We start from the raw sequence: 18800 nt of genomic DNA, 5'->3' as shown, positions 1-18800 counted from the left end.
TACGAAAAAGAACAGTTAATTTACAATAAATAAAAATGTATACAAATAATGACAGAATCATAGTATTAATCATAGTAATAATTAGTATCTTTTATGATTGTTGTTATAAAAATAATACAATTAAAATACTCACTATGATTAAATGAGAATAAATCTGTAATAATGATACTATTATTTTTATCATTATTCCTATTGTAATATTAGAGTTGGAATAAATGGAACATATATATATACGTATATATGTAGTATTTGAATAATAATTATTCTTCTGCTATTAAACCTGAGCCCCCCCCCCCCCCCCCCCCGTATGGAGGTGGCATTACATCATCTCACACATGCATCACTTTCTCTCTGCAGCACTTTTATTATATTTTATTATTTGATATTTTTAGTTTCAGTCAAACGAGCCGATCAGCTGCAAAAACATAAAACACATGAATGAAGCTTATAATATTATATTTATTCGTTTTTATTTCTGACACTTAAATCATGTTTCATTCATTTAGAATTCATACATATTTAATTATATTAAAAACGGATCAAAAGATGCGTTTTATTTGTTTTTATTCGGTTTGATTTCTCAGGTTCGTTTTTTCTTCGTTTGATTTTATTTCATGTTTTCATTTCATCTTCATCTCCCTTCACACACACACGGGGACGCGCACAGCTTTCTTTTTCGTTCACGCCTCCCATCGTGCACGCTTGCACTCATTCACTCCACTCCACCTCCTCACGCGCGCGCGCACACACACACACACACACTGTTGCCTGCAGCGCGTCGCAGCCAAAAGCAGCGTGTTGGATCTTCCTGCGGACACGCCCACCTCAGACGCACGAGGACTTTTTTTCGCGCGAAAGAAAAACCCACAAATCACGACTCAACAATAAAAAAGGAAACACTTGGAATGGAGCGCGTGCGTGACGAAGATTTCGATGCTTTTTTATTTCTTCTTCTGTTTTAATGAGACTTTTTTTGGGGGGGGGGGGGGAGAAATGATTCTGCAGCAGTGGCGCCAAAACCTCCCGCCCTCCTCAGCCAATCACAGCGCACCATTCCACCACAACGCAATGAATCAAATAAAGGGAACCGAACCCGGGATGTACTCCGGTCCGGGACGTAGTCCGGTTCCAACAAATAGGTCGAGTTTTAAAAATGCAGACTCGATTTAATTCGATCCCACGCTCGTGCACATCAATAAGTGCACGTGGAAATAATTAATTTGCCCTCGTTTGGTTTCGTTTTCATTCTCGTGTCTTTCCGTAGGACTGCGCATCGAAGAGGAGACACGTGCACGCGCTCGTTCAACCCCTCTCTCCCTCTCCCTCTCTCTCTCTCTCTCTCTCTCTCTCTCTCCCTCTCTCTCTAACAATAGCAGCGGGGAGGATTCTGGGTCGTGAATAATTCAGCATTTCTCTGCTGTGCCACCAGCAAATGATTCACGCACACACACGCACGCACGCGCGTGCACGCCCTCCTCCTCCACCGTCGTTATGCAACAAAACAACAACCATCTCCATATCTGTGTTTCATCTCACACTTGTGCAGCTTCTTGTCCAGTTTCCAGAGATTAGACGGACCCGGGAGCTGCTCCTCTCCGTTCATCCCCTGAAACCTTTTATTAAATACAAATCTACATGGAGCACCGAGGCGCGTGCACGGCTGCGGGATTCAGAAGAGAAAGCATCTTTTTTCCAGTCAGTTCGTTCGTTTTCTTTTTTTTTTAATGTGAAACATCAGAAATAAATAACGGTGTTGATAATATAATAATAATAATGATAATAATACTAATCATAATAATACTATAATAATAATACTACTAAATTATTCTTATTCTTATTATTATTATTATTATTATTATTATTATTATTATTATGATTATTATTATTATAGTATACTAGTAGTAGTAAACGGCTCCGTTGGCGCACACTGCGGCGGGAAGCCGCGCCACCGACCGAACCGGGACTCGCTCCGGTTCTCCGTGTGACGTCACGGTTCCGTTCCCGTTTTGACAGAAATTCAAACATTAGTTTGTTCCGACCTGCAGCAACAACACAACGAATTAAAGCAACATTAAATACATTCATACGTTTATGAAGATGAAAAAATCAACAAATGTCTCCAGTTCGGGACGCAGAGAGGGGGGGGGGGGGAGGGGGCATCCCCCTTGTTAGCGCACACGCGCGCACGCATGCACGCGCGCACACTCGTGCCACACGTAACCCCGTTCAAACGAGCTGCTGCTGCTTCATCAGAACCACACACCTTCTGATCGGATCAGAATCCGATTCTAAAATAAATGGAACAACGAATTCAGAAACACGGAACGACCTTCAGTGTGTTTGATTATTTAGAAACAAGAATTTATGAAAGGCTTTCATTATTAAAGTCAACATGATGAAACACGGCGGAGGGTTTCTGTCTCCCAGCAGAGAAACAACACACGGGGATTCTCCTCCTCCTCCTCCTTCTCCTCCTCCTCCTCCTCCTCCTTCGTTGGTGTTCACTCACCTATGTGTAGCGCGAGGAAGAGTGCGAGGCATTTGGAGGAGCAGCTTACTCCCATCCTCCTCGACCTCCTCTCAGCATCCGAGCACAGATTCAGAAAGTTGAGGAGGAGCCGCAAAACAGCCGCAACACGGCCGCTACATCCACGCTCTCTGCTCCTCTTCTCCTCCTCCTCCTCTTCTTCTTCTTCGAGTCGTTCCTGTCTTTCCTCTGTGCTCTTCTCCTCCTCCTCCTCCTCCTCTCTGTCGCGCTGCTCTGCGCCTCCTGCCCGCTTTACGCGTCTGAAGAGAAAGAAGGAGAAGAGAGAGAACGCCCCTCCTCTCTCTCTCTCTCTCTCTCTCTCTCTCTCTCTCTCTCTCTCCTCATTCATTGTATTTGTCTCTCTGCTTCAGAAACGCATCATGATGACTTCTGGATGCAGAAACAGATTAAATATAAAATTACATGATTTTATTTCCAAACATATTTTTTTTTAATTCAAACCTTATTTTTTTGTTTTATTTGTTTCTTCTTTATTTTTAAAGAAACATTTGTTTTTGGTTCAAATCTGTTTGAAACATTTAGATTTTATTTTCTTCATTTTAAACATCAAACGGCCTTCAGAGGAAACACGAGCTTTATGTTTATTTATTTCATATTCTTGACTTTTAACCAGAATTCTGGTCCGTTTAACCTTTTAATACGTGCTCTAAAATTATATATATACATATATATATATATATATATATATATATATATATATATATATATATATATATATATATATGTATATATATATATATATATATATATACATATATATATATATATATATATATATATATATATATATATATATATGTATATATATGTATCAAATCATCACAGATGAGAAGTCATAAAAATGCTCAAAAAAATTGAGAAACTATAAACATACACTATATAAATATATACATCTATATCTATCTATATCTATCTATCTATCTATCTATCTATCTATCTATATATATAGATGTATATATTTATATAGTGTATGTATATATGTATATATATGTATATATATATATATAAATGTGTATATATATAATTCTATATATATATTTATCATAGATAAGCATTAAAGGTGATGACAGAATTCTCATTGCTGTTATTATGTTTATGATTTTGTTCTGTAAATATTAAATTTTCCACGTGTTTAGATCTAAGTTATTGAATATGGATCATGAAGATTTTACAGGAAAACTATCGAAACTATTCAAAGATGACACATTTCTTTATGAAGGCTTCTTTCCACACCATCAGCTGTGTGACGTCAGATTATTGAACTCTGACGTCGCTCCGCCGTCTGCGGGACACGTGACCTCCCGCGGTGACGCTCCGTCTCCACCAATCAGACGGCGTCTTGCCGGCTCACCTGGCTGCAGTAAATCACCTGTTTCACAGACGCTGCATGCTTCTCGTCGCCCTGGCGCCCCCTGCTGGAGCGACGCGGTCTTACACCAGTGGGTTAGAGACGGCTGGACCAGCATGCACTTCGGCATTTTTTTTGGGGGGGGGGTTTAATGAACTATTTCTACTTTACGCCTGCAGGTGTATTTGATCTGTTTTACTTCCAGTTTATTTGTTGATTCCTTTTTTCTTCTCCGTTTGTTGAATCTGATTTTTTTTTAAAGAATAGCTGCAGAGGTTCCACATGTGTGACCGACCTTTGACCTTCCCTGAAGTAAGGAGGCAAACAGCAACATCATTAAGGTGTCACTGGTCGTCTGAATATTAATTATTCATTCATCTTCCAGGGAGAAGACGAGGAGTCCGATGATGAATGTGATGAAGAAAGTGCAGCCAATAAGTATCCAAGTACTTTGTGGTTCTGAGGCCGATAAGATCGAGGTACTTGTACAACAACAGGTGCTTCTGCAGTATTTCTAAGAAAGTTTTGAGTCCTTCAACATATTTGAGAGAAATATAAATATAATAAATATAAATAATATAAATATATATATAAATATGATTATTTCTAATATTTTATATATTTTTCATAAAGAACCTTTACACTTTTAAAATGACTAAACTGTAAAAATACAAGTTGTTTTATTTCAAATTCTCCTAAATAAAAAGTAAAAGCTTTAAATGAAGTAAAGTAGAGTTTTCCGTTTCCGAGTGAAAAGTCGTACGTTCTACGACATTTATCTGACGATTTATTTACTTTACGGATTCCGATTTTACACACAAACTTCTAAAAATATAACATATTATTTGGAATAATTTACTAGTTTACAGCCTGTATGTAGATGTTAATGTCCAATAATATTATAAATACTTATAATACAATTACTAAATAATAGTATAACTGTCACAAGGAATACTTCTACTCTGATTACTGTAAGTACAGATGTTTCCTGTTGACCACCTTTTAAGGAATGTGTAGAATGCAGGTCTTCTACGTAACCGAGTACTTGTACTCTGCAGTACTACTAGTTCTTCTTCAGTAAAATATCTAAAAACTGGATGTTTTTAGATTCATGTAGCTTCTATAAATATAATGAGTTATTTATAATAATCGACTCGTTTACAGTAAATACCTCAACCAGATGTTAATGTTCACTACTAATGATACAATATGTGTATTTATATGTGAGTGTATATAATTTTAATACTTGAGTAATATTTTCAAATGCAGGATTTCTATTTCTGTGTGTGTGTGTGTGTGTGTGTGTGTGTGTGTGTGTGTGTGTGTGTGTGTGTCTATATATGAGAGTGTGTGTGTGTGTGTGTGTGTGTGTGTGTGTGTGTGTGTGTGTGTGTGTGTGTGTGTGTGTGTGTGTGTGTGTTTGTGTATTAAAGAGAACGTGGGGGATCTCGTCGTCTCCTGCTGATTCAGCTGAATCTCTCTCCTGCATATTAACACAGATGTTTCCCTGAGGCGATGCAGTGCTGCAGCAGGAGGACGGACACACACACACACACACACACACACACACACACACACACACACACACACACACACACACACACACAGTAATTGGGTCCCCCGACAGTTTCCAAGCATCTCAAATCTGAAAACATTTAACTTCTGGACAGACACAAAATACCCTGGTGTGTGTGTGTGTGTGTGTGTGTGTGTGTGTGTGTGTGTGTGTGTGTGAGTGTGTGTGAGTGTGTGTGTGTGTGTGTGTGTGTGTGTGTGTGTGTGTGTGTGTGTGTGTGTGTGTGTGTGACCTTCAAAACGGGGCCCGTCCTCCCGTCATCCAATCAGAGGCGGACACAGAGGTGGACTCTGGCTCGTCACCTCGCTGTCCCACTTCTGCTTCTCTCAGCAGGTCTTCGGTGACGCCTGCTGGTCGAAGGAGGAACTGCAGCGCGTCAGCCCTGTTGAGGTCTTCATGGTAGAAGATGAAGTCTCCTTCCTCTGATCCTCAGAGCTCCACCGGAGTCAACAAGGAACTAAAGCCCAGTAGATGCCAGGCTCACCAGAGCACCATGTGGATTCATCCGCTGCACAAAGTAGTCCCATGCACTATTTCTGCAATATCACTGCAAAATCACCATTTTCCTCAGTCAGTGGCGCCATCTGGTGTCAGAAACACGTAACAGTAATTGTATGCCTTCACTGCATTATTACTACCTTGACTGAAGTAAATATCTGAGTACTTTACTGGTGTTTAGTCTCATCTGGGGTTATTTTATCTATGTATTTATCTGTCTGTCTGTCTGTCTTTGTTGTGAAACCCTGAAACAGGAAGTAGTTTTGCCGTTGGAGTTTCTTCTTCTACTGCTCCTCCTCAGCCGGGTTTCATTATTATTATTAATAAAATGATTTAATTTTAATATTATATATATATATAAATAATATTATATAACACAATACTAAATGAAAAACAATAAATTATATCTAATAAACAAATAAATACACATTTAAACAGACACATAAACAAGATGCATACATATAAAAATAATGGAACAAAAGTATATAAATATATTTATACACACAAAGATACAATATGCTGAATATCAGTGGAATATTAAAGAGAGAGAAAATAAGTCAATAATTAAGTAAAAAAAATACTAATACTATACTAATCTATATATATTTATATATGTAAATATAATATATATATATATATAAATAATTAAACAGAACCATATATTTATACACAATAAATATATGTACAATATCAGTGGAATGTTCATTTCTGGAGAAAAAAACCTTTTCTGTCAACATTCAGAAACAAACCTTTTGTCCCGTTTCTACGGCGACGGTGTCACCGTGACTTCCTCTGATCTCACTTCCTGTTGTCGAGTCGGCCTGCAGGTCACACGGGTCACTTCTGCTTCTTACACACAAGAAGTACTAAATACCAGTCACAGCACACAAGTACCACAATCACACAGAGGTGGGAAGGGAAGAGGTACAAATACTGTGCTTAAGTAGAATTTCCAGGTATCTGTTCTTTTACTGGAGTATTTATGTTTTGTACTTCTACTTATACCGGAATCTCTTTGTACACAAGTATCTGTACTTTTACCAGAGTGTCTTTGTACACAATTATGTGTACTTCTACTTTTACCAGTGTCTTTGTACACAAGTATATGTACTTCTACTTTTACCAGTCTCTTTGTACACAAGTACTTCTACTTTTACCAGTGTCTTTGTACACAAGTATATGTACTTCTACTTTTGCCAGAGTCTCTTTGTACATGAGTACTTCTTCTTTTACCAGTGTCTTTGTACACAAGTATATGTACTTCTACTTTTGCCAGAGTCTCTTTGTACACGAGTACTTCTACTTTTACCAGTGTCTTTGTACACAAGTATATGTACTTCTACTTTTACCAGTGTCTTTGTACACAAGTATATGTACTTCTACTTTTACCAGAGTCTCTTGGTACACGAGTACTTCTACGTTTACCAGCGTCTTTGTACACAAGTATATGTACTTCTACTTTTGCCAGAGTCTCTCTGTACACGAGTACTTCTACTTTTACCATTGTCTTTGTAAACAAGTATGTGTACTTCTACTTTTACCAGTCTCTTTGTACACAAGTACTTCTACTTTTACCAGTGTCTTTGTACACAAGTATATGTACTTCTACTTTTGCCAGTCTCTTTGTACACGAGTACTTCTTCTTTTACCAGTGTCTTTGTACACAAGTATATGTACTTCTACTTTTGCCAGAGTCTCTTTGTACACGAGTACTTCTACTTTTACCACAGTCTCTTTGTACACAAGTACTTCTACTTTTACCAGAGTGTCTTTGTACACAAGTATGTGTACTTCTACTTTTACCGGAGTGTCTTTGTACACAAGTATGTGTACTTCTACCTTTACCGGAGTGTCTTTGTACACAAGTATATGTACTTCTACTTTTACCAGAGTCTCTTGGTACACAAATAAGTGTACTTCTACTTTTACCAGTCTCTTTGTACACAAGTACTTCTACTTTTACCAGTGTCTTTGTACACAAGTATGTGTACTTCTACTTTTACCGGAGTGTCTTTGTACACAAGTATGTGTACTTCTACCTTTACTGGAGTGTCTTTGTACACAAGTATATGTACTTCTACTTTTACCAGAGTCTCTTGGTACACAAACATGTGTACTTCTACTTTTACCGGAGTGTCTTTGTACACAAGTATGTGTACCTCTACCTTTACTGGAGTGTCTTTGTACACAAGAATGTGTACTTCTACCTGAGTGGAGGACGTCTCTACTTCCTGCCTTTCAGTATAAAATGTTTCCTGTTAGCCACTGAGGGAAAAATGTTGTACGACGTGAATCCCGTTAGCTCGCCTCACGCGTTAGCGGTTAGCTCTTCAGCTAGCGTGGAAGTAGCTAACCACGTCGCAGCCAACTAGTAGCTCCTCTCCGTCTCACGCGTTCTTAACGTGACCTGAATGAATCCGGCCATTGCGGAGTTGCAGAGTTGTAGAGTTGCAGAGTTGCTGAGTTGCCGAGTGTGGGTCAGCAAACGGGAAGCTGACCGTGGAGCAGCGTGACCAATCAGCAGCAGTGTCAGGATGACCTCACAGCGGCGTTTGGGTACTTCTGCAGAGGAAGTTCTTCAAAACCCGAGAAGTAGACCAGCGTCTGTGTTTCAGTCATATCAATAAAGATTTGGATGATTGAATGTAAAAACACATTCATACTGCAAAGTTAATCCGTTGGTTTTCACGAGTTTGATAGAAAACAAGAAGCAGTCAGACCAGAACTACAAATACCACAGTCTAGAAGTACTATTAGTACTGTGTTTTTTTATTAGCAAAATATACACTTATTAAGTTAGTTATTAAGTTAATTATTAAGTTATTTAATACTTTAATTATTAAGCTACTTAATAAATTAGTGGGACTCGGTTAACCAGTTAGTTAAACTTTAATGTCACTGATGATCAGATACAGGTCAAACACACACACACACATACACACACACTTACACACACAGTGTGTGTGTAAGTGTGTGTGTATGTGTGTGTGTATATGTGTGTGTGTGTGTGTGTCTGTAAAGAGGAAGTAGTGTGTGTATATAAAGCGGTGTTGAAGTCGATTTGATCATCTTCTGATTTGATCGTCAGAAACTCGACAGACGAACTTCATCTGAACGGTGAGACAGATTTTTATTTTATTTTTGTATTAAATCGTTTTTCTTTTACATAATATGCTTTCAAATATGTGGAATATATTTTCCCATGATGATGTTCTTGAATGTTTCTTTTCTCCTTTTACTTATCTTTATGATAAATATTTATCATTCATCAACATTTTACATTTGTGTATTTATCATATTGTTACGTTCGTATTTTCTTTCTTTCTTTTGTAAATGTTTTTCGTTCATTTTTATTTTTCTCTCTCCGTCCAGTGACTTCGGTGACTTTTTGTTTTTCAACATCATGTCTCTGGCCAACGGATCACCAACCTACAGGGGGCGCTACACCAAGCCGGTACTGTAGACGCCAACCGTGTTGAAATCAAGTATTTAGTGTTTTTCAGGCCATCGTGGATCGGGATGGGGCTAAGGATCACTCTAGGCATAGGGATATGGATCAGGATTAGGATTGGGCTAGGGATCAGGATATAGATCGGGATTAGGATTGGGCTAGAGATCAGGATATGGATCGGAATTAGGATTGGGCTAGGGATCAGGATATGGATCGGGATTAGGATTGGGCTAGGGATCAGGATATAGATCGGGATTAGGCTAGGTATCGAGATGTGGAATTGGAATACGATTAATTTCAGTAAATTATAGTGTCATTGTTTTTGTTAACGGTCCTCAGGTTGCGACCTCCAACCTCATGGACGATGTGAGTGATTTTCCGGCGTTCGAGTCCTTCGACAACACGGTGACACCCAGAGGAGTCGCTCCCACCCAAGGTAAGATCCGCTTTAGTCATGTAATCATCGGTCCCGTGAGAACGCGGTTTACCGTGCCTCCCTTGTAGGTTCCCTGTCGGTGGTGAACGTGGACATGTGTCAGGCCACCAATGAACCGGTCCACTACACGTCCGCTTACGACATCCTGAACCTGGTGGTCCGTCGCTGTACCGAGTTCGTGATGGTGGTCACCTTCAGCCGCCCGCTGACGGAGGAGGACGACATCCAGGTCGAGTTCCTGATCGGTGAGTTGAGTCTTTGGCAGAAATTGGGATATGGATCAGGTCCAAGATGAGGCTCAGGATCAGAATCAGGATAAAGATTGGGATAAATATCAGAATCAGGAGAAGGCTCACATTTCAGGATCAGAATCATTTTTTACTGTAGATTGGGATGGGAGTTGCGATCAGAATAGGGATCAGGCTCGGGCTAGGGATGGTTTTGTGGCCACAGCTCGGCCCACCTGAGGTGAACAGTTAAACTGCTCCCTCGGTAACTAAACAATTAGACGACAGAGAGTTTGTTAGCTAGCCTCACATTCATTTGGCTGGCTAATTAGTACACACACACACTCACTGGAAAACACACACACACACACACACACACAGAAACCACGCCATTACATCACTTATGTTTCTGTATTTATTAATATTATTAATATATGTATAATGAATAGCTTTTACTACCTTTTCTCTTTCCCAAAACAGGAGACGTAGTAGCCAATAATAACAAGTAGAACAGAAATACTGGAACCTCATGTCCTCTCCTTGCCCCTCCCCAGGTACCGACCCTATGGTGAACCAGGGCTCCCAGGTGGTGGTGACCTTCGGTAACCGCCAGGGAAGTGGCTGGGCGGGTCGGATCATGTCCCAGGACGGTCCGGTGGTGACGCTCGGCATCACGCCGTCGGCCAACGCCCTCGTGGGGAAGTTTCGTACGTACGTGTGTGTGGTGGCGCCGGACGGCATGTTCCGAACCGAGAGGAACCCCGACACCGACCTGTACCTGCTGTTCAACGTCTGGTGTGCAGGTACAAAGTCACATCGAGGTCTTCATTTAACCCCTCTGGTCCTCTGGTGGTTCAGGACTGTCCTTTATGATCTACTTGTTTTATTCTGTTAACATTTTATTAAACAAAAGCGGGAGATGTAGTAGGACAGAAATACTATCGTTTTCTGTCCGATAATTTAATTGATGAATTTACTTACGAGTTTTGCTGTCCTGGATTGGGGTCCAAAAATTCAACGTTGTTTTAACTTTAACTTTTATTCAGGCTGAATTAAGATCACGCGGTCGAAGGGGAAACAGGAAATGTTTCACGTCACAGAAAGGTCTGATCGGGTTTGAATGGTATTGACGTCTTGCCCCTCTCTGCAGACGACTGCGTGTTCATCCCCAACGAGGCCGAGCGGGTGGAGTACGTCCTGAACGACAGCGGCGTGATCTTCCAGGGTTCAGTCGGATCCGTGTCGCCCCGCAACTGGGTTTATGGACAAGTATGAGCACAGACAGAAATCCCCACTGATCATAAAGCACTTACATGCTGACGCGTTGTCTCCCTGCAGTTTGAGAAAGGCGTGCTGGACGCCTGCATACACATCCTGGATGCGTCTCAGATTCCAATCAGCGACCGAGGCGACGCCATCAAAGTCGTCAGGAAGGGATCCGCCATCGTAAGAACACACCTGCTTGAGTTTAGTGTCTGTCTTCATGTAGCGCCACCTGAAGGTCAAACTTTAGTCCTGACGCCAGACCTTTGAATTCCCGTAAAGATTTAAGCGAGTGGTAGAAGTAGACTAAACACAGACACAGAGGAATCGTACGTCATCGATGATTCCAAACTGTAAAAGTGCCGATAGTGGTGCAAATCTAAGAATTGCACATTTGTGTTTCTGATGTATTCCAATCATCCCTGACCTTTGACCTCCATCCCTCCCTCCTCCACCAGATTAACTCCCAGGACGATAACGGCGTATGCGTTGGGAACTGGGGCGAAGACTTCTCGATGGGCACGTCCCCAACATCGTGGTCGGGCAGCACCAAGATCCTGCTGGAGTACGCCAACACCGGGGTCCCCGTCTGCTACGCCCAGTGCTGGGTGTTCGCCGGAGTCTTTAACACCTGTGAGCACCTTGAAACGCCGCTGACGTGTCGAGACTTTCATGCAAATTAAAGTGTAGATGGGCTGATCCAAACGACCACATCCCCTCCTTGTCTCCTCTCATTTCCACTCCTCTCTAACAGCATTCAATGATAACCATTCAAATATTTCATGTCTCCAGTCCTTCGCGCCATCGGCATCGGGTCGAGGGTCATCACCAACTTCAGCTCCGCTCACGACAACACGGGCAACCTGAAGACCGACCTCATCTTCCTCCCTGACGGCTCTCCGGACGAACGCCACACCAGGGACTCCATCTGGTTGGTCCAAACGCCCGTCAGTCATGTCCGTTGCTAGGAGACCGCCGGGTCAGAATCTAGTCTTCAAGGATTTTCTTTACCTAATCAGATTTTAGAAATGTATGGTTTAATCTTTAACCAGCACAGACACAAAACGACTCCAAAAAGACGAAACGAGACCAGGTCAATGGGCTTAACTGTCCACATCAAACATAACATCAAAGTATTAAAATGTGTGTAATGTGTGTACTGTCCTGCCAAACACAAGTACAATAAGGTGTACCGACTCCGCAGGAACTACCACTGCTGGAACGAGTCTTGGCTCTGCCGTCCCGACCTGCCGGCGGGTCTTGGAGGATGGCAGGTGGTGGACGCCACGCCGCAGGAGACCAGCGATGGTAGGACGGGGGGACGGGGATGGACAGACGGACAGATGGTCGGACAGATGGACAAACGAACGGACGGACAAAAGGACGGACGGACAAACAGACAGACGAGTGGACAATAAACATGACGTTTGTGTTTTCAGGACATTTCCGTTGCGGTCCGGCTTCGGTCGCCGCCATCAAGCAAGGTCTGATCTGCCACCAGTACGACTGCGCGTTCGTCCTCGCTGAGGTTAGTCGCCACGGTTACCTCAGAACGATCGGACAATGACGCCTTCCACCTGAGTACAAGTAGTAATACCAGAGAGTAGTACTCTGTGGTATTGTGAGTAAAGCTAAAATAAGTAGAAAAGTACATCAACTTGTCTCCTCTCCTTGTTGCAGGTCAACAGTGATGTCATCTGTCACAAGCGAGATAAATATGGGACTCTGACGCCGTTTAACGTCGACACCACTCTGGTTGGACAGTTCATCTGCACCAAAGCTGTCGGCAGCAACGGTGTTGCTGACGTCACACACACCTACAAGCACCCTGAAGGTAACACACACACACACACACACACACACACACACACACACACTCTTGATCTTGATATCAGCGGCTAGTTCCACCCGTCAGGACTAGACTGGGATGGTCCTTTAAGGGGGTCAGGACTAGACTGGGATCTTCCTTTAAGGGGGTCAGGACTAGACTGGGATCTTCCTTTAAGGGGGTCAGGACTAGACTGGGATGGTCCTTTAAGGGGGTCAGGACTTGACTGGGATCTTCCTTTAAGGGGGTCAGGACTAGACTGGGATGGTCCTTTAAGGGGGTCAGGACTTGACTGGGATGGTCCTTTAAGGGGGTCAGGACTAGACTGGGATGGTCCTTTAAGGGGGTCAGGACTTGACTGGGATGGTCCTTTAAGGGGGTCAGGACTAGACTGGGATGGTCCTTTAAGGGGGTCAGGACTAGACTGGGATGGTGCATAAAGGGGTCAGGACTAGACTGGGATGGTGCTTTAAAGGGGGTCAGGACTAGACTGGGATGGGGCTTTAAAGGGGGTCAGGACTAGACTGGGATGGGGCTTTAAAGGGGGTCAGGACTAGACTGGGATGGGGCTTTCAGAGCGTTGGACCGTGTCTTCAGGTTCTGCGGCGGACACGGCCGCCATGGCCCAGGCGGAGGGGTTCGGCAGTTCTAGGGACAGCTCTAAGATACCGGAGAGCCAGGTGTCTGTCACCATCCTGCTCCCCCAGAAGGTAAGACACCAGTCCATGTGTCTGTCTGTCCACACGTCTGTCTGTCTGATCTCTCTACAACTGAATCTGTCAAAGAAGTACAAATACCTGGAAGTTGTACTGGAAGTACCGCAGTACTGTAACTACAATTCTACGTTTAGTACATTAGTACACACTCAAGGTACGTGGATTCTGCAGGTCAACCTGGGTCAGGATGTGGACGTGTTGGTGGAATTCCTGAACCGGAGCGACATCCCCCGGACCATCCAGGGTCAGCTGGACGGCTACATCATCTACTACACCGGCGTCACCTCCAGCCACTTCAAACACTCCAAGTTCTCCATCACTATACCGCCCAAGGAGGGTGAGCACCACCGCCGCCACCAGCCATGGAGAGCGAGGACCGGCGCCCCCTGTCTGCGGCTTTCTGAATGACCTCTGTGGTTTTGTTTGTCCATCACAGTGAAGACGGACCTGGTGACGGTGAAGGCGGAAGAGTACGCGCCGCTGCTGGGCTCGCAGGCCTCCCTGCGCTTCATCGTGACGGGGCTCTATGACCAGCAGGCGCTGAACGCCATGAGGGTCCTCAACCTGGAGGTCCCGCCCCTCATCATCGAGGTAACACACGCTCATCTCTCTGTGTGGATGGTATTCTGGAAAAAATGGCAGAAAATCGATATATAGAAAGGAGAAAATAAACAGAAAGGGTTAAAATAATGTGCCGACAGGAATAATCATCATAAAACCTTCCTATTTTTATTTATATTAGTTCACATCTGAGCTTGAAGAACGTCTTGATGTTCTAAAAGCATCAAAAATACAATATTTTATTCAACCACCCCCCTCCAGGTGAGCGGCCTTTTCCAGGTGCAGCAGCAGATGTACGTCAGGGTGTCCTTCACTAACCCTTACGGCTACGCTCTGCAGAACGTGCATGTCTGCATGGAAGGACCCGGAATCATCAACCACCGCCATCGCTACTACAGGTAACTACAGGTAGACCCACCTGTAGGTCACTATAGGTAACTACAGGTAGACCCACCTACAGGTAACTACAGGTAGACCCACCTGTAGGTAGACGCAGATAGACTCACCTACAGGTAACTAAAGGTAACTACAGGTAGACCCACCTGTAGGTAGACGCAGATAGACTCACCTACAGGTAACTAAAGGTAACTACAGGTAGACCCACCTGTAGGTAGACGCAGATAGACTCACCTACAGGTAACTAAAGGTAACTACAGGTAGACCCACCTGTAGGTCACTATAGGTAACCACAGGTAGACCCACCTGTAGGTAGACACAGGTAGACTCACCTACAGGTAACTACAGGTAGACTCACCTACAGGTAACTACAGGTAGACCCACCTACAGGTAGACTCAGTTTCAGGTGCCTGTGTGTATTTATACCCCCTGTGTGTACTTGTACCTGTGTTCCAGCATCATCGAGCCCCATGGCAGCATCTCCTGGCAGGAGTCCTGCTCCCCGAGGCTGGGCGGGCACCGCGGCGTGGTGGCGGTGATGGACTGTGACCAAATCCGTCAGGTAAATCCATCACTTCCTGTCTACCTATTGCACCATTATACCTTTCACTCCAGTACTGTATGACTAATTACAAGTACTTTATTTTACATATTCTACGTACCTTAAACACACACTAGTTGTTGACATTTTAATTTGGCCATTAGGTCACATTTAATTGATCATTTGTTTATGTAGCTAAATCAACACGTTAACATGTTAACGTCGTTCATCGCCCTCATTTGGCCCACGTTAAAAAAACAACAATGAAAAATACAGAGTTGGTGCCAGCTTGTTCTGTCCTGGTTTTCGGTCGTCACCATCATAGTTTCTGATTTTACGACATCTTAAATTTTGGTTTTACAACATTTTGGGTTTTACGATATCTTGTTTTTTGGCCGTCACCATCTTTGTGATTCAAGATTGCACACTGAGTGTGAAAAGTGTGTTTGGGGCCGGCGGCGTTACGTGACCAGAAGTCGTAGTTAAACGTTACAGTTGAGACGACGCAAACCAACCGCGGGTCAAATGTCACCGACAGCATCCAACGCGTTTGGGGATCGTAACGAAGCGAGCACACTTGCATTGATTTAACCTGTGTGTGTGTGTTTGTGTTTGTGTTTTCAGATGCAGGGAGTTGTTTATATCAATGTCCAACCCTGAGATGATTGGTTCGCAGAGCCGTGACCCCACCCTCTCGCCACATCTGCCACACCTGCACCAATCACAGCAGTTTAAACCTGAGTGGGCGGAGCCAATCTACCATATTGATTTCTTCTTTTATTTGATTTAGGACACAAATGATCTTTTTTACATTTTTATTTTGCTGCACTGATGGAGGGAAGTTAGATTAGTGAGGGAGGTTAAAGGTCACAGTATCCTTAAAGTATCTATTCTCAAATTAATACATCTGTTTTAATTGCTCTTTATAAGGCAGATGGGCACATGGAAAATCAATATTTTAGATTTATAAAATCATCATGTAAACACACATTCATATCAATAATAATAACACAGACATCTGGTTTGTTTACATTATCCCAGTTTAAACCTGAGTTCATTCAGATGAGGGGAAAGTATGTGGACGCCTACATGATGCTTCCCCATGTGATTGTGGCAGCTGCTGTCCACATACTTTTGCCCACTGAGAGAAGGCTAAAAGTCAGCCTTTTATTTCCTAGTTCTGTTCACATGAATAATTATACATTTTAAGGAGTTTTTAGTTTAATTGTTGCTCCTGATTAAATAAATGTTTTTTAAACCCTATAAACCATAGAAAACAGAACAATAAACTGTTAAAACAAGCTGCCAGAAAACTACAGTTTCATGTATGAGCACCTTCAGTCCTGATCATAAATACATAGAATACATATAAACAGTATGTTTACATGAAGAACTGTTATTTTTATCAGGAAAACACACGTTTAATTATTTACTGCAGATGAAGCACGAGGGCGGATTATGTTTTTATTTTTCACACTCACAGAAACATTGATTTGGATCGACCCTTAGATGACAAAAATGTCTCATTCCTATTAAATACCATGTATATTATGATAATATATATATTCATATTATTACCCTCTTCAGTGCTGATCATAAATCACTAATTTTCTAAATTGTTTAAATGCCAATTTGTTTCCATGATGCCACACAGAAATATAATTATTCAGACAAAAACATCAAACAAATGCAAACTAAAGGATTTTTGACAACTGAAGAAAATGACCAGAATGACGTGTTTCCTCCATCAGACCTCTGAGCCAATGATATGACGTATTAATCAATCAGAACGCCTCCTGATCAATAAACGCCATCCAGGGAGTCTGGATGATTCTATTTCCCTTTAACACCTGTATTCATGCCGAAGCTTTCTATTCACAATAAACGCATTTTCAAAACCACTGAAGGAGTCTCACGTTATCATTTATTGTTTTCAAATCGATCACAATCATTGACGACTGGATCTAATAGAAATCACTCCAACGCAGCGTCATCACGATCATTTTAATATTTAATGTTACAACTGGAAGTTTGACTTTAGTAGAGAAAAAGTAGGGTCTGCTGGTCCTCCTGGTGGTCCTCCTGGTGGATCTCCTGGTGGTCCTCCTAGTGGTCCTCCTGCTGGATCTCCTGGTAATCCTCCTGGTGGATCTCCTGGTGGTCCTCCTAGTGGTCCTCCTGCTGGATCTCCTGGTAATCCTCCTGCTGGATCTCCTGCTGGATCTCCTTCTGGGTCTCCTGGTGGTCCCCCTATTTGTCCTCCTGCTGGATCTCCTGGTATCCTCCCTGTGGTCCTCCTAGTGGTCCTCCTGGTCCCTCTGGAACGGAAGGTCATAAAGACATTTGTGTACTACTCGGTAGATGGTAGTTCTGCTAGTAGTACTGCCAGTAGTACTGCTAGTAGTACTGCATCATGCCATGTTGTTCTTTAAAGTAAAAAGTAACTACAACAGTTAAATATTTCCCTCTGAGATCCAGTGAAGTAGAAAGTACTCTCAAGTTTAATACAAGTATAGCAAACAGTACTTGAGTGTGTTGTGTACTGCTACAGACAGGACTGAGCTGCTGCAGTTACACCCTCTCACCACTAGGCGGAGCCTGCAGCCTGGGATTTACCACTCTGACCTGCAGCCTTGAACACACCACAGTTATCTTAAACATGCAAATGTGATATTTTTACTTGATTTAACTCTTCAGCGAATATTATATATATTTTAATGATTTACAGACACAAACAGTTATATTATTAATACTTATTTTTTTTGTACAACCTTGAACTTTTCTATGATAATATTTTTGAGTGATTTTGACTAAACTGTGTTGTTTGTTCTGGTGTTTCAGGTTCTCAGCAGCGTTAGTGAAAATGAACCGAAGTTCAACTGCAGCAGATTCAACCAGCAGTTACTTCTAACTCACGTTCTCGTTTTCACAACAAAAGTTACCAGAAAGTCAAAGGTCAGAGGTCACGCTCACCTGATGGTGTTCCTGTAACTTGTGTGTGTTCTGTAGGTGTCAACACTCCCATCCCCCACCCACCGACGACAATAGGTGAGTCGTTGTCACGGTAACTGTATCTAATGTATCAGCATCTCAAAACTGGTCTGTCAGGATACCACACACACACACGCACACCCACACACACACACACACACACACGTACGTTTGTTCTTGTGAGGACTGTGACATCACATCCAGTCTACTAACTCCGTTAGCTCTGCAGGCTAGCGGCACCCATACACATGGCTAGTAGGCTACTAATGCTAATCACTAGCATTCACATAGCTACGGTGATGCTAATAACTAGCATACACATGGCTAGTACTAATGCTAATAACTAGCATACACATAGCTAGCACAAATGCTAATCACTAGCACATAGCTAGTTACACTGCTTATTGTTGGTTTTTGATC

The 18800-nt window shown here is 42.5% G+C and overlaps 1 protein-coding gene across 1 annotated transcript; it reads left to right on the top strand.

The window, feature by feature from the left end:
• Positions 1–5878: 5878 nt before the first annotated feature.
• LOC311010281 (coagulation factor XIII A chain-like) lies at positions 5879–16395 on the top strand (the record flags this gene model as incomplete). Its single annotated transcript, XM_084040815.1, has 21 exons — positions 5879–5989; positions 7663–7869; positions 7953–8069; positions 9059–9087; positions 9343–9424; positions 9761–9857; positions 9926–10102; positions 10639–10887; positions 11235–11353; positions 11423–11530; positions 11806–11980; positions 12140–12278; positions 12552–12655; positions 12787–12875; positions 13028–13181; positions 13773–13885; positions 14063–14228; positions 14328–14482; positions 14714–14850; positions 15305–15410; positions 16014–16395. The coding sequence occupies 21 exons, from the start codon at positions 5879–5881 to the stop codon at positions 16047–16049; spliced, it is 2670 nt and encodes an 889-aa protein (XP_083896941.1). The 3' UTR covers positions 16050–16395.
• Between the last annotated feature and the right edge of the window lie 2405 nt (positions 16396–18800).

The sequence above is a fragment of the Eutrigla gurnardus genome (genome assembly GCF_963514095.1).
Source record: "Eutrigla gurnardus genome assembly, contig: SCAFFOLD_177, whole genome shotgun sequence".
NCBI lineage: Eukaryota > Metazoa > Chordata > Actinopteri > Perciformes > Triglidae > Eutrigla > Eutrigla gurnardus.
Note: the sequence above shows the minus strand (reverse complement) of the source record. Positions and strands in the feature narration are given on the sequence as shown.